At 46.6% G+C, this 24817-nt stretch overlaps 1 protein-coding gene across 1 annotated transcript; it reads right to left on the minus strand.

Annotated features, from left to right (window-relative positions):
• Positions 1 to 375: 375 nt before the first annotated feature.
• Positions 376 to 24817, minus strand: VWA1 (von Willebrand factor A domain containing 1). Its single transcript, XM_087944440.1, has 6 exons — positions 24352 to 24817; positions 12067 to 12630; positions 6182 to 6460; positions 4302 to 4574; positions 3456 to 3725; positions 376 to 2407 (listed from the first exon to the last, which is right to left on the minus strand). Exons 1-6 carry the CDS (start codon positions 24422 to 24424, stop codon positions 2367 to 2369), a joined length of 1500 nt encoding a protein of 499 aa, XP_087800566.1. The 5' UTR covers positions 24425 to 24817; the 3' UTR covers positions 376 to 2366.

The following is a 24817-nucleotide window of genomic DNA, read 5'->3' on the forward strand; positions in this document are numbered from 1 at the left end:
ACTGGCAATATCCCAGCAAGCTAATTAAAAATACAGACTTCATCAGCCAATTAACATATCCCTTTCCTCCCTGTTTAAACTTCTGCTCCACCCTATTCCCCCCCTCCCCCCAACACACTGCATGGCTGTTTATATACTTCTTTGGCTTGATCTTTCCTGGCATGACACAGGATCTGAGTGCCCTCAAGTACCCTGCAGGAAATTAAATCTCTCTCTCTTTCCCCAGTTTCTGCTCTCCCAAAAAAAAATCTCGTGTCAACAGATCACAATGTTCCCAAGTCTCATTCCTTGAAAATGAACCGTGAATGCCATGGCGTTGCGTTCGGTGGGACCTCGTCCAAAAGAGGGGGAAAAAAATATTCCAAATGACTTGGCTCATTTGTTCTCTGTTTAATTTACCTTATTTCAAAGGATACATGACAATGTTGCTGGAGTAAGCTGAGGAGAGACAATGGCTACTGCATTAGTAAAACGGTACATGAAAGAATTGTGGAGAAAATGAAATAGTTTCCCGACTGGCAAGATGTTTATGACCGTCACGCACATTCTGAAGCAGGAACGAAGCCATCTTAAAGCTTTCAGGTTTCATTACAAATAATAGCCACAAGCCACAACATTACTCGCATTATTACAATTGCCTCTTTTTTAAAAAACAAACAAAAACAACACCTGCCTTTCTGTTAACTAGTTTGGGCTGAGAAATTCCACCGTTGTTTGGGCTAGTTCAATTCTCATGCAGACGGGGGCTCCCACGTTGAAACAGTTAAACAAAACATGCGTGGAAAACAAGCATTTTGGGATTCTAGCTGAACTTCATCTTGAGGGACTAGTTGTCTAAATGCAGTGATTTACGGTAGAGATTCTCTGGTTGCATATTTTTAGGTCCACCATCTCCAGCTGGGTGCTCCGCAAATCTGTTGGGATCTGCCACCCAGGATGGTCATGATAATACTGTATTTTTCAAACAAGTTTGTTCGCTGCCTTAACAAAAGGTCCTAAGCTCCCATTGTCTGGCAGTGCTGCACAAACTGGCCAGATTATGGTAATTTGCAAGCTACTTTTCCCCAAAGGACCAACACAGCTAAGGAACAACATTTCCGACGCCCATCACTTTGCGTGAAAAAGTGCTTCAGGTTGTGTCTTCTGAACCAAACGTGTGATTTTGCTGGACGATCTCAGGTTTGAGGCGGCCCAGCCACCTCTCTCACATTTCCAGAAATTTACAATATTTCTACTGCATAGGCCACTGTTCAATTCAGGCAGACACTGATGGATCCAGCCCCGTGTAATGCTCCCTGTCTGCGTTTCCACAATATACATTACCTTGTTCCCCAAAACGTTCTGAGCATCTTAGCTATCCTTTGATGTCTGTCTTTATCTCTGTTTATCAGTTAATTGCTCCCTGGTATCTATGGCGGGGGTGCTCAACTTTCTCTAAATGGTTGCATTTCCCCCCCCCCCCCCAACAAATGTAATTTTTGATGCCACCCAAAATAGACTGGGATTAAGCATGTTCATCGGCCTACTAGTTTACTGTCCAGTAACCGTATCTCTCAATTTTATTCGGTCACATATTATGTCCTGCCATTGCCAGATCTGTTGTTCTGATCCACCTATTTCTTGGAATGTGGATCCTGGCACAGTGCTCAAAGGTTAAGGTGACACTCAGCCTGAAAAAGAGTTTGACATCCTGGCAGTCTTAACTATTTCCTTCCAAGGGCAGAGCAAATGTGGATAAATAAAACAGGAAATATCAGGGGGCCAGTGGTTTTGCTCTCGACGCTCCCTCAGTCTCTTTGGGATTCATTCATATGTGCTTAATTCAGTTGACAACAGTGTTCAACAGTTAAGATTTTGGGCCTTGGACAATAACCGAGGAATCATTTGGGATCTGCCTTGGGTTTCTAATTGCTTCCCCCCGCCTTCCCCCGAACTGCAATAGCTTTTGAAGCAGAAAGACGTTCTTAGAATTCGGAATGCAAATCAGAAGGTGAATGTTCTCACTTCCTTGTGAGAAAAGAACCAAGATCCGTTTGCTTTCTCTGCTCCTTCCCATTTAATACAACACCCAAATAAATAGTGCAAAAGAAGCGGGACTTGAGTCTTTCGCTGGTATTCCAAAGAAAGGAAAGGAAACTCGGTGAGCAAGGACGTCTTTTTCTAGCAAGATCCACTATCCCCATGAAGCTGTTTTCTGTAACCGAGACAAATCGGGGCATTTGTAGGCAAAAGTCAGTGGCAAAAGAGGACTTTAAAACCAGAGGTTTAAAAAGGGGCTGTAGCCTTCCTCATCCTGGTGTCTTGATACCTAGGCTATCCCAGGTTATCCTCGTCTTCTGACCCACAAATATTTTGCTCACAAATTCTCACACTCTCTGACGGTGCCTGTAGCCACCTGTGGCTGAAGCTGCAAAGGGAAAGAACCAAAGAATCATTGTCAGGTGGATGAATAAGGTTGCCTTGCAAGCTTCTTAATTTGCAGAATACGCTGAAGCAGGAGAAAAGTTATAACAATCGCAAGTAGCTATAAAAGGTGAAAAGAAACGGGGGGAAGTACAGTAGCATATTCCACGGGGAACTTTTCTGGGACAGCCACCAGGGGGAGCCCGTTCCTTGCAAACCCCTGAATTCTGAATCTGAATTCCTTATGTGCTCCATGCTGAATTTTGTGGCTCCATTTGGTGTTTTTTTTTAAAAAAAAACTTGTGCCATGTTCTTTCCTCCTGCTTAAAACTGGAAATGAAGTTCTTAGTTATCTGCCAGGCTCAAGTGGAGACTTTTGGAAAGAGAGGCCCCCAAATTTCTTAGGGGGAAAAAAACCCCCTAAATTTCTCAAACCACTCTGCATTTAATTCTAAGGATCCAGGGAAAAATATTGCCCTCCAAACTTTCTTCCTCTCCACTATATTCGGTTAGAATATCTCTAAAAAATTTTTTAATTCAGTGAGAATTCAAATGGGCTCAGCAACCATGAACAAGCAGCGGTGCATAAAATAGCAAGGATCCCTCCTCTCTCGTGTTGCAGTCTTCTTTGTCTATCCTAGGGGCTGGCAACTTTAAGCACTCGAAGAGCCATTTGGACCTGTTTCCCACAGAAAAGAAAACCCTGGGAGCAACAAAATCCTTCCCATGCCTGACTATTTCCTGAGAGGCCATGAAACTAGCATACATAATTAAAGATTCTGTTTTCTTCTGAAACATTTATTTTCTTGGATTTATCCCTGGTTTGCCTACCGGGAGTTGAAAAGCTCAATAAATCGCATGCTGGCGGGTGTCACACATTGGCAGTTGCATATTTTGAGAGACAGGGAGCCACAGCAGAGGGATGAAAGAGCCACATGCGGCTCCAGAGCCCCTGGTCTACCCCTCCCTCAATCCTAGAGATACTTATTGAGGTACCAAGGCCAATCAACAGGCAGCACAACCTAAATTACTTCCTTTCCTGGGCCTCTTACCAGGCTGCCGATGGATCATTCGACACAGTCCTTTCCCAGGGCGGGCTCTGTACACAGGCTTCACACACACTTTGCTGTTGCTGCCGGGGGTCAGATCTGACAGCAGAACACTGTGGATCTGTGGTGAAACGCTGAGGAGGGTCGAAGAGCCAGCTTGCCTCCGACACCGAACACGGTAACCCAACACGTCTCCTTCTGCTGGATCCCAGGAAGCCTTTACAGAGCTGGGGCTCAGATCTTCAAAATGGAGGTGCTTTATTTTGGAGTATTCTGTGCATTGGAGGAAAGAAAAGAAAAGAAAAGAAAAAAGCAGAATGAGGACGATGTGTGGGCTTTTTCCAGGCCGAAATGGGGGGAAGAAAATCACAACTGGTGCTGGGATATGCCAAGTGGGCAACCTAGGAGAAGGTCAGGCAAGGGATGTTGGCAGTTGTAATACTAATCAAAGGACAACAATCCATCATCCTTATTCTGCAGCTGTTTGGGATCCTAAGTGTGCCCAGTTCTCCTGTCAAGAGTGTGCACAGTGGGATTAATGTGAGACAACCCGGGAGCAAATACAGTAAACAGTAAAATACACTATTTAAATAGTGGTTTTATGTACAAAGAATATATACCTACACGTACTTTAGTCAGATCTCAAACAATCAGCAGTTACAGCACGGAAGCACATACAGAGAGAGAGATACGCCCCAACAGGGCCTCTTCTTACTGCAGGCTCTTAAAGTGATACCAACCCCAAAACCTTGCTGACTCATTCCTAGCATTACATCATCGTAGCAGCTGGTCAGCTCTTAAATCATTACCCTGGCATCTTCCCTCCCTCCTTTCTTCTTTCCTGCTCACCTTCCCGTGTGCAGGCTTTGGCTGAGAGGGCTTTCTCCTTGCCAGACTTATAAATGGCGGACACCGTCACCAAGTAGCTGGTGTTGGCCAGGAGGTTTTCCAGGACGGTGCTATTGAGACTCCCGTCCACCTCTTGCAGCTGGACTAAATTGTCATTCAGGGGGCCGTACATGACTTGATAGGCGGCCACCGTCTCTAGGATGGGGGACCAGCTGACCCGGATGCTGTGGGGTTTGGACTCCGAGATAAGAATCTGGGCTGGGCTGACCACGTCTGCAGAGAGAGGAAAGGCAACAAAATTAAAAAGGGGACACCGAGCCTGATCGGATCAAAGCAATCGGCAAACAATGCAATAGCACAGTTGCTATGCGAATCAACTTTTCTTGTCAGAAAATTGCAGAAGATATTCACGTGACCCCCTGGATCACTGCAACCGTCATAAGTATGAATCAGCTGCCAAGAATCTGAATTTCGATCATGCCGTAAAGATTGTAAGTGTAAAAAATGGCCATAAGTTGCTTTTTTTCAGTGCCATTGTAACTTAGCATGGTCACTAAATGAACTGTTGTAAGTCGAGGACTACCTGTATTTATATTTTACTCCAAGTTTACATCAGAATCTCCTTCTTTCATCAGCTACCCTTTCTAATGGTCAGATCCATAAATCCACAAGTTCTTTTTTTTTTTCTTTTTTCCCCCAGCCAAAAATCCATAAAGAGATTTCCATTCGGCCAAATTTCCATTGGGAAACTTGAATATTAGGTTGTAGCCCGTGGAAAGGCCCATGTCTTGGCACAAACAGCCAGAATAACGAGAAATTAATGACTCAACCACCACCAGTAACAAGAGCTATCATAATTAACAGTGACAAGGCGGGACATAGATAAGGGAATAGAAGGGGAACTTACTACATTTGCAGATGATACTAAGCTGGCAGGAATAGCCAACACCCAAAAAGATAGGCTCAAGATCCGGGTGGATCTTGACAGACTAGAACACTGGGTCCTCTCTAACAAAATGAAATTCAATGTAGAGAAAAGGAAAGTCCTACACTTAGGCAAGAAAAACCAAAAGTACCCATATAGACTGGGTGAAACCAGGCTCAATAGCAGTAACTGGGAGAGGGATCTTGGAGTCTTAGTGGGCAACCAGCTAAATAGGAGCCAACCATGTGCAGCAGTAGCCAAAAAAGCTAATGCAATCCTAAATTGCATTAACAGAGGAATACAATCAAGATCAAGTGAGGCACTAATACCACTCTATAAAGCCTTAGTAAGATCACACCTAGAGTACTGCATCCAGTTTTGGTCACCACACTATAAAAAAGATGTTGAGACTTTAGAAAAAGTGCAGAGAAGAGCAACCAGGATGATTAGGGGACTGGAGGCTAAAACATATGAAGAACGATTACAGGAACTGGGCATGGTGAGTCTAGGGAAGAGAACGACCAGGGGAGACAGGATAGCAGTCTTCCAATATTTGAGGGAGGGGCTGCCACAGAGAGGAGGGGGTCAAGCTATTCTCCAAAGTACCTGAAGGCCAGACAAGGAATCATGGATGGAAACTGAACAAGGATTCAACCTGGAAATAAGGAGAAACTTTCTGACAGAACAATCAACCCATGGAACAGAAGTTGCCCTCGGAAGTTGTGGGAGCTTCATCACTTGAGACTTTCAAGAAGAGATTGGACTGCCATTTGTTAGAAATGGTGTAGGGTCTCCTGCTTGGGCAGGGGCTTGGACTAGATGACCTACAAGGTCCCTTCCAACTCTGATTATCTGTTATCTGTTATTTATCTGACTGAGCCTGTTATTCCAGTCAGATGTATACTCTTAAAAATTAACCCCCAACGGGGAAATTTCCCCCCTTCCCTTCTCTTACCTTCCAGAGTGGTGACTCTGGTGGTTTGTGGCGGGATGTATTTCTCGTTGGATTCTGGGATGAGGACAACCTCATAGTCAGTTTGTGAGGCCAGTTGAGCCACCACAAGGCTGGTGTGGTCCCCGGTGAGTTGTTTGGTCACTTTCCGCCGGGGTTCACCACTCGGGGCATACTCCAAAATGTAGTAGCCGGTGTCCCGCGTCAGAAGCTGGGGCCAAGTGAGGCGGAAACTGCTTGCGGTGATGTCCGTGGCTTTCAGGCGCTTGGCTTGGATGATGGCTGGAAGGGAAGGGAAGAAGGATAAATTTTGGCTGTGTTCCTGCCCACACGAGTGGCTTAGATTAAGGGTCTCCGTATTTTGCAGCTTTAAGATTTGTGGACTTCAACTCCCAGAATTCCCCAGCCATTATGGGAAATTCTGGGAGTTGAAGTCCACGGGACTTAAAAGTTGCCACGGTTGGACACCCCCTAGCTTAGATGGTTGCAATCTTAATTACTCTCCAGTTTGCTACACTTCGTTTTAACGTGACTCATCCTTCTTTCCGAGGTGGGTAAAATGAGGACCTAAATTTGGAGGGGGGGCAATATGCTAACTCTGTAAACCGCTTAGAGAGGGCTGTAAAGCACTATAAAGTGGTATATAAGTCTAAGTGCTACTGCTATATGAGGTCAGGCCCCTTGGTTGAGAGATGATTGAAGGTGCGAACCCATACTGATATCCTGTTTTTGATAAGGCCAAATCGTAAGAGTTTATAATGCTCGTGCGAGATCGAATATAATAGGTTTTCATACTTATGCTACAATGAATGAGATCAACCGTGCTTGTGTTGGATCAACTCTTTTTGTCCAGCAGTTAGAATCATAGAGTTGTAGGGCTGAAAGGGAACAAGGCAGGAGATTTAGACTTTATATTGGAGGATGTAAACATATGTGTGGAGGAAGTTTGCAGCGTGCAAAAAAGTGAGTAGGATTATGTTATTGGTAGGATCTTCTATGTTTAGTAGGTAATGTTGGTTCCCCCTCCTGCAATATTTTTTAACTTCCCTTATGCTGCTCATCTATTCTTGGGTATCTTATCTACTGGTGCTTCCTTTTCTTTCCCCCTTCTTGAGATCTGTGAGGGGCCTGTACAGCTTCAAGAGAGAGCATGTCCCTTGTGTGCAAACCAACAGAGCTTAACTCCAGTTTCCATCCTTTGGGAACCTGCTGTGCAAAAAGGAACAAATGGGGAAGGGGCCACATTATATGAAATGTGGGAAGATGCTTTTAGAAAGCACAAGAGGGCAACAAAGACAGCAACTGCAAGGATGGGAAGATTTTCAAAGTTCCCTCTTGGCCAACAAATGTAAACATTAAACAAAATGCTAGAGTTTTACCATCATCAACTGGATTGAAATGTCTCCAACTCCCAAATTAGATCTCCAAAGAAATACTTGTTATATGTATAGGCCCCGTATTACGTATGTAGATTTATATCATGCATGAAGGCATGTCATCTGTATAGCCTTCCGTCCTATTTCTGGTTTGTATTTTTACATGATCTGTGAGCTTTAGACTTCCTTATAAGCCCCCCACCCCCAACCATCCGTATCCCCACAGAGAATCCAGCCATACATCAGGGTTTTAAAAAGAGCCACCAGATTCTTTAAATCTTATTTAACCTCTTAGCCTTATTTAAACTGTTAGGTTTGCAGGCAGCCCATCTTTGAGGGTTTGCTACAGAAGCATTGTTTTTATTTGACAAGCTACGTTCAGGAAGGGAAGGGAAGGGAAGAGAAGGGAAGGAAGGAAGGAGGGAAGGAAGGAAGAAATGGTAAACAAAAGTATATTGTGTCATTTGAAAGAACTTATCGGTTTACTCTCACATGTGCTTTTCTGATTCTCTGTGATTCTCTGGACTAACAGAAACACCACAAAATTAATGGTTTTTCACCCACAGAAGGAAGGGGAAACTTTTTCTCTTGCCAATGAACTGTCGCTTTTGGTTCCCACCAATATCTTTGGCAGCTAAACCGCGGCAAGTTCGTGCCAATTAGTTGTGGCCACTGAAGTCCTAAACCACAAAGCCAGTTTGGTGATCTGGGAGGCCTGTGCCTTGAATGCAAAATTACAGCCTGGGGTTTGTGACGAATGCGAATAACCTGCGTTTGTTTTGGAGGAAGCTGGCGTTTTCCATCCTCCTGGCCTTCGCCTAGCCCAGAATATTCTAACCACATCCCTCAGGCTCTGGATTTGTGAGCTTCCCACCCAAAGAAACAGCACGGGTTTAACTCAGGTCTGGCTGCTAGGTGTGCACAGTTTAAAGTTTCAAAACAGCAGGTTTGGCTCCCACCTCTGAGAAACAAACTGCGGTGGGTCACAGCTCAACATGTGCAGCCCAATTTGCTGTGCTGGATGAAGTCAAGTAGGAGATTGATGTTATGAAAAGCAATTCATGCAGTCCTTGAATTACAATAGTTCATTGAGTGACCGTTCCAAGCTACAACAGCACTGGAAAAAAAGTGACTTATGATCTTTGTTTTTATCCCATCCTTATGACCCTTGCAGCATTCCCATGGTCACGTGATCAAAATTCAGCTGCTTGGCAATTGGTTCATATTTATGATGGTCACAGCAGAAATTTTGGGCTCCATCGTGGTTGTAAGTTGAGGATGTCCTGAACTCAACAGCATCTGGGAGAGCTTAATGTTTCTTCACTCTTCGCCTGCAATAACTGGGGAGAAATAGACTCATCTTTTCAACGTGATTCTTGAGAAAGAATCACGAGATATATATATCTGTGAAATGCCTTTGGGGGATGCCAAACATATCAACAACATTGCCATGAAAGTTTGGCCTAAATGTGCAAAGCATCTGTTTGGAGAGAAACTGCACGTGGCTCAGAGGGGAATGGAGGAATGGAGGAATAAGCCGCTGAAGAGATGTCGTTCTAAATAATTACAAAGACGTCTCACTAGCCCAGAATTACAGAGAAGAAGGAGAAGGAGAAGGAGAAGGAGGAAGGGGAGGAGAGGAGGAAGAAGAGAGAGAGGAAGAGGAGAGGAAGGAAGGAGGAAGAAGAAGGAGAAGAAGAAGAAGAAGAAGAAGAAGAGAAGAAAGTCAAGTCGGAAGGAACTGCAAGAGACAAAATACTGAATCTTGGATGGAGCCTTTCCAAATGTTTTTTTTTTCTTTACAGAGAGGAAACCAAGAATAGGAAGGCAGTGAAGGCTGAAGAAGGTGGAGCAGAAAGAAGCTGCAAAAACAATACTTAGGAAGGCAGCCCTCTTTCTTTGCAAGCTGGTGTCGTCGGGCCGATTCTGGCAATGAATGGCTGCAAACATGTTCAATGGCAGGCCAGAAGGGTGAGATCACCCAGGCATGAAGGGACTCATCCTGGCATGGAAAAGAGAACAGAAAGAAAGGGGGGGGGAAGGCAATGCCAACTCTTGGAGAGGTTTCGGGGCTCCTCTTTAGGCAGGGCCCCGTGCTTAAGTCAGTCTCTTGATGTGGGAAAGCTAGATTAAAAAAAAGGAGAGACTATAATGCGATGTGGTAGGAAAGGAGGCCAGCTTTCTCCTTTGATTCATTCCCCTTGCCTAGCTTTTCTCCCTGCCGGAAGGCGTGCCAGTAAATCTAAGCCGTGATTCGAAGTTGGAAAGGCTGGCGTGGCCTCAGGAATATTAAAACGCTCCCCGTTACATTGGGAGTTTTTGAACAGAATACAGAATAACAGGGCTGGAAAGGGAGCTCGGAGGTCTTCTAGCCCAACCCCTTGCTCAGGCAAGAAATTCGATAGTACCATTCCAGACAAACGGCTGTCCAATCACCTCCAGGGATGAAGCTCCCACGACTTCAGGAGGCAAACTTTCCCACTGGTTAATTGTTCTCACTGGGAGGAAATGTCTCCTTAGTTCCAGGCTGGATGTTTCTTTGTCAGTTTCAATCCGTTACTCCTCCTTGTCCTCAGGTGCTTTGGAGAATGAGTGGACTCCCTCTTCTTTCTGGCAGCCCCTCAAATGTTGGAAGATGCTCTCATGTCACCCCCCCTAGCCTAGACCTTCTCTTCATTAGACGAGACTTACGCGGATTTAAATAAAAATGACTTGCTTGTTGACTTAGAATGTGAAAACTACCTCTGGTACTGTTGTACCTCCCTCCATCACCCCTCCCCTCTTCTCTCTCTCTTCTCTCTCACTCTCCCTCCCTCCCTCTCTCTCTCCCCCTTCCTCCCCCTCTCTTCCCCCATTCCCCTCTCTCTCTCCTCTCTTCTTTCTCTCTCTCCCTCTCCCTCCCTCCCTCCCTTTCCCCCTCTCCCTCCTTCCCCCTCTCTTCTTTCTCTCTCCCTCTTTCTTCTCTCTCTCTTCTCTCTCTCTCCCCTCTCTTTCTCCCTCTTCTCTTCTCTCCCTCCTCTCCTCTCTTCTCTCTCTCCTCTCTTCTCCTCTCTCCTCCCCCTCCCTCCCTCCCTCTCTCTCTCTCTCTCTCTCCCTCCCCTCTCTTTCTCCCCTCTCTCTTCTCCCTTCCTCCCTCCCTCCCTCTCTCCTCTCTCTCTCCCTCTCTCTTTCTCCCTCTTCTCTTCTCTCTCCTCCCTTCTCTCTCTCTCTCTCTCTCCCCCCCCTCTCTTTCTCCCCTCTTCTCTTCTCCTTCCTCCCTCCCTCCCTCTCTCTCTCTCTCTCTCTCTCCCCTCTCTCCCCCTCTCCCTCCTTCCCCTCTCTTCTTTCTCTCTCCCTCTTTCTTCTCTCTCTCTTCTCTCTCCCTCCCTCTCTTTCTCCCTCTTCTCTTCTCCCTCCCTCCCTCCTCTCTCTCTTCTCTCCCTTACCATCCATCCATCCATCCATCCATCTTATCTTTTTAACCTCCCCCTCTCCCTCTGAGCACTGGTTATGGTCCCTCAGCCTTAAGTGTTATCAGCCTGCCCAACAGAGACGCTGCCTTCCAGAGAGGACGGGGCAGGCCCCCTTGTGTCTCTTCAGTGCCTCCAAAGGCTGCCAGCACTCCATTGGCAGACGGGAGGCATTCGAGAGAAAGGCGGGGGGCCCCCTTTGCAAAACAATGCCCTTCTGTGCTACTACAAAGGGAGCCTTTGACAAGATCTCATGTGATGTGATGATCTTAAAGTGCCATTTCTGGGCCTCTTCCCGAGCTACCCAGTCCCCCAGCCCTGGAGCCCGGATTCCAGCCTTAGATCGCTTTGTACATAGGGGAACTGGCTGGAGCTGGGAAAACCACAGCCTTGGGGCAGAAAAGGAGAGGGCTCGGCTGTATCGATCCAAGTTTGAGGAGGATCCGGGAGGGAACCCCCCCGAGGAAGGCCTGTTCTCTGATGCAATGAGAACGATGGGTTTTGTTTTTAAATGATGGCTGTGTCAACTATGCAGAAAACAGGCAGAAATGCAGTCTGAACCCAAAGTAAAGATAATTAGATTTTTTTAAAAAAACCAACACAAACCACACTGAAATAATTGACATGGCAGGCCAGGATGATAAATTGCAGATTTTCAAAGGAGAACGCAGCACCCACAGTTGGGAGGATGCCAAAACCCAGATAAACCTCGACCAACATAATGCACGCTTTGCTTCCAGCAAGGAGCCATGTTCAAACACCCCACTTATATCCTGTTCTCCCAGCTGCAACTAATGAAAGGGATCAAGGCCCTTTCCTCCCCCGTAAGCCACGTTGCTCCCTTCTCCGTTCCTCCCTGCGTGCCTAGGATGAAGAGGGGATGGCCCTGGGTCTTCCTTTGAATGCCCAGCCGGACTGTGCCCTTCCCCCATTTCTTCCACAGCTGGAGCCACACTCCCACTCCCTGTCAGCTGCTCAATCTCCCCCTCAGAATCAGAGTCCACAAGGGCATGACAATATAAGTCTAAGGGCTATTGCTATTATTGCTATTCCACCCAAATACCTGCAATGGAATCCTGCAGCTCCTTGGTGATGAGGCCCAGGTCATCCACATCGACAAAGTGGAGGTGCTTCTCCGGCGGTTGGCTGGCGGCAGCCGAGAGCTCCAGGTAGTTGCCCCTCCCCGTGCTGACAATGAAGACGGTGACCCCCATGTCTTTCAGAAGCTGCATGGGCTGGGTGACGTCGCCCTTGGAGAAGCCATCGGTCACCCACACCAGCACTTTGGGGACGTTGGGACGGGCCCCCGCTTCCGCCGTGAAGAGCTTCTCCTTGGCGAAGGAAATGGTTTGGCCGGTGTTGGTGTCCCCCATCACCTGCTGGATGTTGCGGATGGCATGCTGGATGGCCCCGGTGGAGAAATGCCGGTCAAAGGGGAACTCCAGGATGGGCATGGTACTGATGTGGACGATGCCGGTCTGGACATCGTGAGGTCCAAAGGTAAACGGGAGAAGCAGTTCAGCGATGAACTCTTTGATCCTGGAGAATTCATAGTAGGAGACGCTGCCTGAGCTGTCCAATAGGAAGAGGAGATCCCCCTCTAAGTCAGGAAGGGTGGGTTGAAGGCCTGGGGAACAGTTGGAAAAGAACCAGGAATGTCACGTGATCAGGATAGGTTCCCTTCCGTCCAGGCGGAAGGAGACCTTAATAGGTTCAAGACATACGTCAAAAATCAGGTGGAACCCTAAAACCACTCACTTCTAAAGTGTAAGCTCCATTAAGATAAGCCAAAACTGGACATTCTTGGTCATTCAAAACTGAGCTTTCTTCCTGCTGTCTATGTGGCTATTTTTGATATGCTCTCAGATTTTATTTTATTTTATTTTATTGTTTGGTTTGTTTTAACTTTCCAGTCTAAGCCTACAACCTGAGACGTTTCTTTGGGGAAACTTCCCATCCACCTACTGCGTTCTCTGCTTTTCCGTTCCTCCCTTCGGTCCCCTTTCCTTTCCCTGCCGTGCCTTTTTTCGGTTCTAAGCTCGGCTTCTGGTTCTGATTATGGCGTGAGCTACTCTGGGAGTGTTCCGGATACAGAAACAAACAAGCCAACTAATCGGTTTGCCTTCTGCAAGTGCAGACACGGATCTCTGGCGGCGGGAAAAAAGGGGCAAAATGCATCCCAGATGGGACAGGATTTCCCATTCGGCCTGCTGAGAATTGGCTCTCTGGCCTCCCAAAATGCTAGTCTGGGCTTTGGAGAAACCCCACCCATCCATGGTTTGGACTCTGAATGTGGGAGGACCACCGATGCTTTAGATCCTTGCGGGGTTTACAAATTGCCACCCCCAGCAGAATGGAAGCCTTCCCAGTAGCACATGATGGAAATCAGATGTTCCACTGTTATTGCAGTCTGTTCCCTGCTTGGGGAAACACCCTCCTTCTCTCAGCTATGCTGCCCATGCCAAGTTTTGCCAGCTATATTCACCTTTCCCCCACATATGGCACACCCTTGGACGTCTGGTAAGACATGACTCTGCCACATCCATCCCAAGAGAACAAGCCTTCAGTCTCCCCAGAGACACTATATTCTCCATGTTCCGCATTAAAAGCTGTTTTGTGATGACCTGGGGCGTAGCATAAAGGCAACACAGTCAAATAAGCAATAAGAGTCCCTTTATTATCTCCAACTTTGCCCCCAGTGTCCAGGTTATCTTTGGGCTAGAGAAAAACTCTCCCAGGAACAGCCTTTGACAGTAGAAAAATAAGTCCAAAACAAGGTACACACAAACTGTAACTTAAAATCCAAACCAACCAACCGAAGTAATTAGTTTGGCAGGGCAGGAGAAGGATTTTCAGTTTTGAAAGCACGGCAAAACTCACACGGTTGGGAAGACGCCAGGAACACAGATAAACCATGACAATACAGGATAAATTCATATTTGCTCCCAACAGCTTGCTGCACGCAGCTTGCCTTTTTTTAATACACTGTGTTCCCAGCTGCAGCTAATGAAGGGAATCAGGGCCCTTTCCTCCCCCGTAAGCCATGCAACCCACATTGCTCCCTTTTCCGTTCCTCCCTGCATGCCCTAGGATGAAGAGGGGTTGAACACTCAAATCAGCATACCATTTGCTGGCCAAAACAGAGGGAAGGACGTTCCTCCTTTATCTGCGACCGATTGGTCACATCTGTATCTCCTACAGAAGCCCTGCAGCTGTTGTTTAAAAGGGTTGCCACGCAAGCTAAGGGAGCCTCCAAATGACCTTGGACTGCAGTGCTCATTCTCCTCGCCAGGGCTGATGGGAGGCGGGATCCACACAGGTCGACCTCCCTCCCTCCTTTGCAGCAGTCAGAAAATCCATGACACAGCCAAGCAACCGCAGGGAAGAGACGGGTTGAAATCTGTTCTCTCTTTTTTCTTTTTTGCACCATGAAGGAAAGCGCGGGAATGACCAGTTTCAATCTTTGGCAACGCACTTCCCGGATCTGCTTTTGCACACCGCCAGAGGCAAGAAATGTGCTGGGTAGGGCTCAGCCTAACATCAGCACATCATCAGTCAGGAAATGCCAGCCTGGATGTGGTTTTTTGATCCCTTCTGGAATTGGGGGCAAGGCAGGTAAATGGGGGAGAGAGAGAGAACTGAGCACGTGGCCTCCCCAGCTGAATTGAGCAACCATCACCTTTATCAACGGCAAGAATGAGTCTGAGCAGGTCTTGCCAGTGAAATTAAGTCCTTCCGATGCTTTGCAGAAGGAGAGGCAGGACAGGCTCCCAAAAGGAAGGCGTGGGATGTCTGGCAGGAGTCATGGGTGGAGCTTCCAGAGAGAAACCCCCAGATCACCCCATCCTTTTTGGGGGCTCTCGCTAAGTGTCTCCTCAATCCATTGCCCCCCCCAAATACCTGGGGTGGATGAAAAGCAACGGAGGGGAAACTGATCAAGGAGAGAAGCAACCCTAGAACCAAGCAGAGATTTCCTGACCGTGAGAACAATTAACCAGTGGAACTACTTGCCACCAGAAATCATGGGCGCTCCATCCCTGGAGGTTTTTAAAGAAGAGATTGGACAAGCCATTTGTCCAGGATGCTATAAAGCAGGGGTTTCCAACCTTGGCAAGTTTAAGACTTGTGGGACTTCAACTCCCAGAATCCCGAAGCTAACATGACTGGAGGAGGAATTCTGGGAGTTGGAAGTCCACAAGTCATAAAGTTGCCAAGGTTGGAGACCCCTGCTATAAAGTCTCCTTCTTGGGCAGGGGGTTGGACTAGAAGACCTCCAAGGTCCCCTTTCCAACTCTGTGGTTCTGTTCTGCTATGAATGATTCCCAAACCTCTGGAGGGCACCGGTTGGAATGAGCTGTTTCACACACACACACACACACCCGCAATATATCTGACTGCTTCCTAAACTTCAGGAGTTGCCCCAATATCTTAGGAAGCTTCCATTCTATGCATTTTTTCACTGCAGTTCAAAGCAGGGTGGGGAGACGTCCCTGGAAATTCAGAGATGGACTTTGTTTGCAGAAGAAGGGAACATCCCTAATCCCCCAAGAAACAAGAAACGGGTTGAGATGCCAGCAGTGTTGTCCTTGATATACTTACATAGCAACAGACTCAGATGAAACAATTCCCCCCCACACACACACACACCAAAAGTATGCACAGATGGGAGGAGAGGACTTGTGCTGTGTAAACAGAAGTTTGGCCATAAAGAAAACCTTTAAACCTCAGTGGGACCCGAGGTTAGGTCTTGTTTTGCAACTGCAAAGGAGGAAGAATAAATAAAAGGAGAGACAGCGGAAACCGAAACGTTTTTACAAGTGAAAAACACACAAAGAAAAGAGATGCTCTGTTCCATCCCACGTTTTTGCCGAATTACCCATCCTTTCTAGCCAGCTACATTGATTACTTTTCGGCTGATGCATCTCATTGGTCTGCCAGCGATAAAAAAAATGTTTTTTTCCACCCAGTTAACTTCAAAGCCACTGCAATTGTTGCCACGGAATTACACTTGTTATTGTGGCAGGGAGGGGGAAATTAACCCTGATGGCTGTTTTTTGTTTTTTTTATCATCACATCATTGGGTTTTTTATTTGAAAGGGGAAGGAAATCTAAGCCCACAGGTGGGCTGTTTGGAAAGGTTTGCTCCTGCTTTTCCTGCTAATAACTCAAAGGAGAGATGCGTAACCCTGCCTCTCCCTCTTGTAACTCCGCAGCAACAACAATCCCTGTGAAGGTGGGCAGAGAAATGGAGACTAACCAAAGTTGTCGAAGGCTCCTAACCGATACACCATCCTGTGTGGTGTGCACTTGGTCTCTTCTCTCTGACAGATATATGTATGTAAGGGTCCTACAACTGAAAATCCCGATCTGCATTTTCCCTGGAATTTACACCGAAGATGGCAACTTTTTGCCACCAGAAATAAACAGAATCTTCTTCTTCTCCGGAGGTTTGCATCAAAGGAAAACACTGAACTATATCATCCTCTTCATTTAACGGCCCTATAATACCTTGCGGGGTGGAGTCTGGGCAACTGAATGGAGCTAGCAGAGTGTTTTTTACTGGCCGGATGCCCTTCCCTGTCGCCAGTGTGGAGTTTTGTTTGGCAGATATATTCTCAGTGTGCCCAGAGAGAGAAAAACATCTGCCTCTACCCAGGATCGAACTCACAGCCTTCCACCCACTCCAAAGCACTAAACTATATATTGTTTAATAATTAATCATCCTTCTGGCCATGTGCTCAATCATGGACGACGAGGAAGAAATGCCACCAACAAGGGGAGCGGTTGAGCGGATGCAAAAATAAGTCTTATTCCATTATGTCTGTCAATGATTCCCAGCATCGGTTCTAATATCAACAGTGTTGTGACTTGAGTTTCCGTTGTGGGCTCAGCCTAAAGTCCATGCAATGTTGGTTTCCATTCTTCCCCTCGTTCTGATTAGCCCCGTTTTATTTTCCTTCCCCAAAGGAGCCAGTTTGCTGGTCTAGCTTCCCCAGCGAAGGTCCTAATAAGGAATAGCTCTCCCATATTATTTTTTATTTTTTTATTTTGGCAGAGGCATTTTCTTATCCCCGAATCCTTTCAGCTGAGAGACGGGAGGGCTTCAGCCCAGCCGTTACGACTTCCAAAGCCAGGGTTGTCAACAGCCTGAGCTCTCCTCCTCCGTGTCTGCCTTTCCCACAAAGTCATTTCGTTGTTTTTTCCCCTCGAGCGAAGCAATCGACCAGCTAATTCTGTCATCACGCCTGCCTGCCTCGATTCCTCCATGAGCAAAAGGACGTTCGGGCTGAAAGTTCAGATAGAAACGTGAAACCTCCGTGTCCAGGGGGACTATACCACTAAATAGTATAGCACAGAAGGCAAATTGGAAGAGCTTCGCATCCTGTTTATCTGTTTCCTGGGGCTTGCAACTGCCCGTTCAACAACAGGATGCTAGATGGGGTGATGTCACCTGGTTAAGGACATTTTAACAATTTCCAGGAAAGCAGATTGCTTCTTTCTTTCTTTCTTTCTTTCTTTCTTTCTTTCTTTCTTTCTTTCTTTCTTTCTTTCTTTCTTTAGTCTTTCTTTCTTTCTTTCTTTCTTTCTTTCTTTCTTTCTTTCTTTCTTTCTTTCTTTCTTTCCTTCCTTCCTTCCTTCCTTCCTTCCTTCCTTCCTTCCTTCCTTCCTTCCTTCCTTCCTTCCTTCCTTCCTTCCTTCCTCCTCTTTCCCTCCCTCCTTTCCTCCCTTCCCTTCTATGTTTTTATCCAGTATTGCCAGATGAAGAGAACCTGAAAGCACCTATTTGCATGGCATTTTGGTGGGCTCTAATGAATGGTTTTGTGGACGTGTTTTTCCTGCAGTGCAAATGGCTGTTTCAATTGTACAAGAAAACCCAGTGCCCAAATTAAGGATAGGCAATCTTAACTTTGGAGAACTATAGTTAAGGTGTCATAAATACAGAATAACAGTGTTATTGGAAGGGACCTTGGAGGTCTTCTAGTCCAACCCCTTCTTCAAGCAGGAGACCTTATATCATTCTGGACAAATGGCTGTCCGATCCCTTTTAAACTTTTAAATATATGCCTCTTTAAGAGTTAGTCCATTATACAAGGTATTACTAGTATTAAAAAAAGTCCACTGTGCATAGACTTCAAGCAAAAATTGAGAAGGCAAAGCCTTCTCGCAAAAAAAAAAAAAAAAAAAATAGATAGAATAGGGCTCGAAGGAGAAACCTGTGGCACACCCATGATTTTATAGCCATTAGTGGGATGTTGGTGAAAGTGAAAAGCCGCTTTAAAGAAGGATGTAGAATAACAGAGTTGGAAGGGACCTTGGAGGTCTTCTAGTCCAACCCCCTGCCTAGGCAGGAAACCTTATCCCATTTCAGACAAAGGGTGGTCCAATCTCTTCTTAAAAGCTCCCAATGTTGGAGCATTCACAACTTCTGGAGGCAAGAGCTGGAGGAGATGACATCTTAGGTCCTTGCTACTATCTTTGGCTTCTGGTTTGGTAGCTGAAGATCCCAGGGTCTGCATCCCACTTCGTTATGTGGAATTAGTAACGTTGATTGGTGGGCTGCTCTAGCCACCATGTTTGTACCCATTCGCCTATAATCATTGAACAAGAAACGGCAGCTTTGTTTGGAGATTAAAGTTGAGTCCAGGAGACGAGGGGTGTTTCATCCCCGTTGGGCTCAATTAGCTATGATGCAGTGTGGGCCAAGATAATTGTGCTTCCCATTCAGAGCAGGAGCATTGACAATGGAAATGTGGCTTGCGTAGGCAAGGACTCGAATCCTTACCTGGACCAGTTCCTTGCCCCAGTAGGAAGAAGTCTGTCCAGGAGTGGTTAAATATTAGCCAGATCTGGAGATGTTTGTGGGAAAGTGGGAATGAAAAACAGATACGTTAAACTTTGGAGTTGATGGTTTTCCATCCTCTGTGAGTTATATACCATGGCAGGATCAGCAATTAAGCTGTCAACATTCCTGGTAACTTAAAAAGAGGATGCGAAGAAGCGAGTTTTCCTTTCCCAAAGGGGGTCTGAAGCCAGTTGGCTTTCAATTTTGGAGCACAGACGACAATGCAAAACCCACTGGTTTGGCTTCGCTGGCAGGGCTGCTCAGGTTTCCCTGAAACCCCCTTCTCTCGTTTCTTTCATTTTTCCCCCAGATGTGGATCGCTCTGGATCGTGTTGCAGATTCTAGCTTGCGTGGGATGTGACGAAGACGGAGTAAACAAACTCCCCACAATGGAGAATGTAGGAGATTGCTTGGAAATACAGGTAATTCTTGACTTATGACCACAATTGAGTTGCTAAGCGAGACATTAGTTAAGTGGGGTTCGCCCCCATTTTATGATTTTTCTGGCCACTGTGGCTAAGCGAATCACTGCGGCTGTTAAGATACGAACCCGGTTGTTAAGTGAATCTGGCTTCCCAATTGATTTTGCTGTTCATAGGGAGATCCCATCACGCCCGTCATAAATACGAGTCAGTTGCCAAGACGCTGAAATTTTAATCCCGTGACTCGGGGAGGTTACTGCAACGGTCCTCTTAAGTGTGAAAAATAGTCGTAAGTCCCTTTTTTCAGTGCCAGTGTAAGTTCGAAACGGTCACTAACCGAACCATTGTAAGTCAAGGACTATCTCTATTCACATATAGCGCATCATTCAACAGTGGAAGAGAAAGATAATTTGGGGCCTCAGGTCAGTGGTGGGATTCAAAAAATGTTACTACCGGTTCTGTGGGTGTGGCTTGGTGGGCATGGCAAGGGAAGGATATTGCAAAATCCTCCCCACTCCACTAACCTGCTTTCCAGCTCCATTCTCCTGTGCAGGGCAACCAAAGAAGACCCAGCCAATCAGCTGTGGGTGTGGCTTGGTGGGAATGGTAGGTTCTGTGGGCGTAGCTTGGTGCTTTGGTGGGCGTGGCAGGGGAAGGATATTGCAAAATCCTCCCCACTCCCCTAACCTGCTTTCCAGCTCCGTTCTCCTATGCAGAGCAACAAAAGAAGACCCAACCAATCAGCTGAGACTCAATGGGAGGCAGAGAATAGATGAGGTTGACGGGGTATTTGCCGGTTCTGTGAACTGCTCAAAATTTCCTCTACCGGTTCTCCAGAACAGGTCAGAACCGGCTGAATCCCACCTCTGCCTCAGGCCAATGTGGCTCCCCTTTTAGATGCCTGTGGGGTGTGACTTTAACTGCAAAACATCACAACTTCTTCCTCCTTCCCTCCCCCTCCATGTAACTTTGGACTGTTAACTTTTGTCCTTTTTTCCAGCAAAACAGAACCGAAAAGTCAGCAAAACTTTTTGCATTTGCATCAGGCCTTCTTCCTTACAAGTGGGTGGCCAGAGGCGAGTGGTGATGCAATGCGCGTGGGCGCTATAGAGACCCCAGCGGGAGAAATCCTGTCCCAGTGCCAGAATTGGGATGACATGTCACTCTAACCTGCTGGGATTCAAAAGGGAAAAAAACACCCCAACTTATTTATACAGTTTCTCAAAAGTGCCAATTCCTCATGGGGAGGGGGGAAAAAAGAACCAAAAATAAATTTGGGATTGGTGTCATGTGTCTCAGAGGAAGAGTGACTCCCAGTTTATAAAACAGTGCCTTCTTGTACACACAATTACAAAGTATAGACGAACGGCCTTTCAATCCAGATCAGAGGTTTAGTGTTCCAAGATTTCGGATTCGCAGTGGAGCCCACCCTCAGGGAAATTCTCTGTACCAGAATGTGTGCCTTGGGCTCTTCTGTGTGTTGTATTTATGTGGTTGTGTGTGGCTTTTTAGTTGTTGATTGGGGTATTGATGGTGTCATGCCCCTGTCAGAGTCTGAATCCGAGGAGGAAGCCGGATAGCTGACAGGCTCTGTTGACTGTGGAGGAGGCCAGGGAAGGGCAAAGTCTGGCTGGGCAGAGCAGGGGAGAAGTAGAACAAGGGAGAGGAAGTTCAGAGGAAGACCCAGGCCCACCCCCTCTTCATCCTAGGGCATGCATGGAGGAACGGAGAAGAGAGCAACGTGGGTTGCATGGCTTATGGGGGAGGAAAGGGCCCTGATTCCCTTCATTAGCCACACTTGGGAAGAGAGTTTAAAAGAGACACATGCTGAGTGCGGCAGGCTGCTGGGAGCAAATGTGACTTTATCCTGTGTTGTTGTAGCTTATCTGTGTCCCTGGCATCTTCCCAATCGTGTGAGTCTCACCGTGTGAGAACCGTGCCTTCAAGTCTGAAATTCTTGTTCCTGCCCTGCCAAACTAATTACTTCAGTTTGGCTCGTTTGGATTTAAAGTTACAGTTTGTGTTGCTCATGTTTTGGACTTAATTTTCTGCAGCCAAAGGCTGTTCGTAGGAGAGTTTTTCTCCAGCCAGCAGAGGGCTGGACTAGATGACCTCCAAGGTCCCTTCCGACTCTTTTATTCTATGAATAAAATCTGACAGGCGTAGTCAATGGGGAAGGCAGATTCACTTAACAACTTACTAATTCAACAACTGCAGGCAAGGAAGGTTGCAAAATCGGACGGCCTGAAAAGCCTGGTGCAAAATGCAGCTGTTAGATTTTCCTGCGATACGTTGAAACCAATTGGACCAATGCCGCTCGTCAATTGCATGTTCAGTAGACAATCTTAATCTAGGACAAATATGCTTTAAAAACAAGGGCTGCAGTTCTGAAGCCAGGCAGGACTGGTTATTTCCACATGGATCTGTGCTAGATTGTGTCAGAAATCTGTTCCATGCAGATTTGATGAACTTGGACCCATGTTTTTGCATTTTTTTAAAAAAAATCTTCCATTCCCATCTCTTATGTCTTTGAGCTCTTAAGCCTGTAAGAAGATCCATCTTTTCCTTTGATTTTACACAAATCATTTCTGGAACTTTTCCAAGTTAAAATCTCTGATTAAACCAATCCAGAATGGATTCCTGTCCCAGTTATTGTCCAGTTATGTCCAGGGTGACTATGCCTACAAAAAGAAGGCTGAGTCACAATCAAGCATACCTGGGAAAAGGTGCGGCTGAACTTCCCACAAAAAAAAGTCAGAGGTAATTTTTTAAAAAAACCAACAATCTCGTTGCTTCAACTGGGAATCAGCTTTCCTGCATATAACCAGGTTAATTTTAAGCATCCTTGTCACAGATCTGCTGGACAAACTGGCAGAAGTCCTCTGGATGTATCTTCTTCTCTCTCTTTTTCTTTCCCCCTTCCAGACCCAAGGAAAAATGTAATATAGAGGAAAGTGGAAGAAGGGAGAAAGAAAGGATTTCAACATTTTTCCCCCTTTGCCCAAATGTTACAGTTGGTTGAGACTGTAAAATGTATGCAGTCTGTTCTCTTGCTGGTACAGTGAAGGAAAACCCACCCCATTCCTGACAGGCACACCTACTATGACATTGCTCTTTATCTCACAAAGTTCTTCCCCACCCGCCTGCCCCGGTCTTGTTGGTTTAGGATCTTCCCTGTCTGGGTAAACAGCAAAACGAACACTTTGACCCCTCCACCAAATCTACGTGGGATAACTCTTCACACAGAGCTGGCTGTTGGGTTGTGAAGCCCAAGAGGCAGGAAGGCACTTGAAAGAATAATGAAGGCTAGGAGAATGGAGGGTCCTTTATCTTCACTGGAAACTTTTTTTAAATTTCTCTCAGAAGCTTGTTGCAAAGAGACCTAGTTTCTGACTGTCATAACATCTCCCATCTTCCCCAGCCAACACTGACGATAACCCTATGGGAAATGAGGTGTGAGAGATGCATTTTGACCCCGCTATGGGCTATGAGGGTAGGAGGAACAGCACCTGAAGCAAGGATGGATGGATGAGAGAGGAGAGGAGAGGAGAAAGGAAAGGAAAGGAAAGGAGAAAAGAAAGGAAAGGAGAAAAGAAAAGAAAGGAGAAAGGAAAGGAGAAAAGAAAGGAAAGGAGAAAAGAAAGGAAAGGAGAAAAGGAAGGAGAAAGGAAATGAAGAACAGAACAGAACAGAATAGAATTCTTTATTGGCCAAGTGTGATTAGACACACAAGGAATTTGTGAAAAGAAATTTGTGAAAAGAAAGAAAGGGTTCATTTTGCACCAAAGTTATTTGGAAAATTGGAATAAGCGCTGACATATAGACGGAAGAGGCAGATTTGGCCAAAGTTGATCCCTGCTGCACCAGAACCACACCTTTGGGCTTTGGGACACAGAACTCTCCAGGAAAACATCACCTTCACAGGGACCACCTATTCAACCTTGATTTTGGGAGCCGAGAAGGATATTGTCCCATTTTCCAGCCCGGCCTCTGCCTGGCCTGCAGGAAGCCCTGAATTCAACGACCAGCAGCTCCCACATCAAAGAACTGAGAAGGACCTCAGAAGGAGATTTCAGGCAGAGAAGACACTCCGGCTAAAAGGGATGCCGCCGTCTCATCATACCCCTAATGTGGCTCCGTGTCAGGGCAGCTGCTCAGAAGCTGCACAGAAGCTCATCCCATCTACTTCCAAATAAATAGGCTCTCCTGTCACTCTGGCAAGCTTCCCTCTCTGCTCAAAATCGCCAAGCGCCGTCAACGACAGCAGCCCCAGACAAGGTTGGACAGATGGAGGAATGGATCCAACATCTGCATTGTAGCGGCCGCCTCATTCTCATTCTCCGTAGTCCTCAGTGTCCCCTGTCAGTGCCATTTAGCTGCTGCCTTGGGTTCTGTTAGCCTCCCCTTGTTTTCCCCCCAGGCCACCAAGAAAGGCATCGTGCCTAATTCTGGACAGAGGCGTGCTTCTCTAGCTAAACCAAAGCCAGCCTTCCCAAACCAAGTTCTGCCTTCCTTCCTTCCCTCGACTTCTCGCCACCTACCTTCAGACAATCCAAAATAAAATCTATAGAATCAAGAGCTCTGCAGCATCTTCCCAGCTGTCTAGTTCGTTGGAGCTTGGTGAGGGCTTCGGGGCACAGACCTCCCCTGCCCTAACTGCCCTTACAAATATTTTTTTTTTAAAAAAAAAACAACACCCTCTGGTTTTGCAATTTGCATTTGTTTCGTCCCTGAAGCAGAGCAACTGCTAAGAAACAGGAAAAGCGATTTCCCAAGCGGGCGAAAATCTCCACCTTCCTTCCGTAAAGCCCAGGAAGATTCATTCAGGGCACCCCTCGACCTAGCAAGATCCTGTGGCCTGCACATCCCACCCAGATCTGCCAACTCTGGCATCCTCTTCAAAGTCCAAATTCAAAACCCCGATCTTCCCAGAATTATAATCCCCACCTCATCACAACCCCCAGGACAACTGGCCTTTCCTAACCAAACCAAAGCTGGAAGTTCCCAAATCCAAACTCGAAACCCGGTCTCCCCAAAATCCCCCAAAATCCAACAAATCCCCATCTCCTTCGCAGCCGCTCACCTCTTGGAGGATTCTGGGCGAGGACGCCACCCAGCAGGCAAGGAACCAGAAGCAGGGCGACTGGGGGACTCATAGCAAGTTCCTCTCCAGATCGGATGGGCAGCTGGCTACCTTAAACCCAACGCCTTGACCTTGGTGAGGAGGCCAAGCAGGCGTCTGGACTCAGGCATATTCTGAGGTCTTACTAGCTGGAGAGCTAGCTGGTGCTTTTATCCTACCCTGGCCTTGACTGGGACAGCTACCCTCCCCAGCTCTGAAACATATACATATTTCTCCCCTCCCCGCAGAGTTGCGAAATCTCTGCAAGTTACTTTCTGTTCCTCTCCTTTCCTTTCCTTTTTTTTAAAAATTTCTCTCTCTCTCTCTATCTCCCTCTCCCTCTTTCTCTCTCTCTCTCTCACTCTCTCCCAAGTCATGAATCCTTTTTGACAGGAGTGGCTGGAGCACACAGCCCTTTCCCCTCCCC

The sequence above is a fragment of the Notechis scutatus genome, chromosome 16, assembly GCF_049901735.1.
Source record: "Notechis scutatus isolate UNSWTSFEM ecotype Mainland chromosome 16, rNotScu1.2, whole genome shotgun sequence".
NCBI lineage: Eukaryota > Metazoa > Chordata > Lepidosauria > Squamata > Elapidae > Notechis > Notechis scutatus.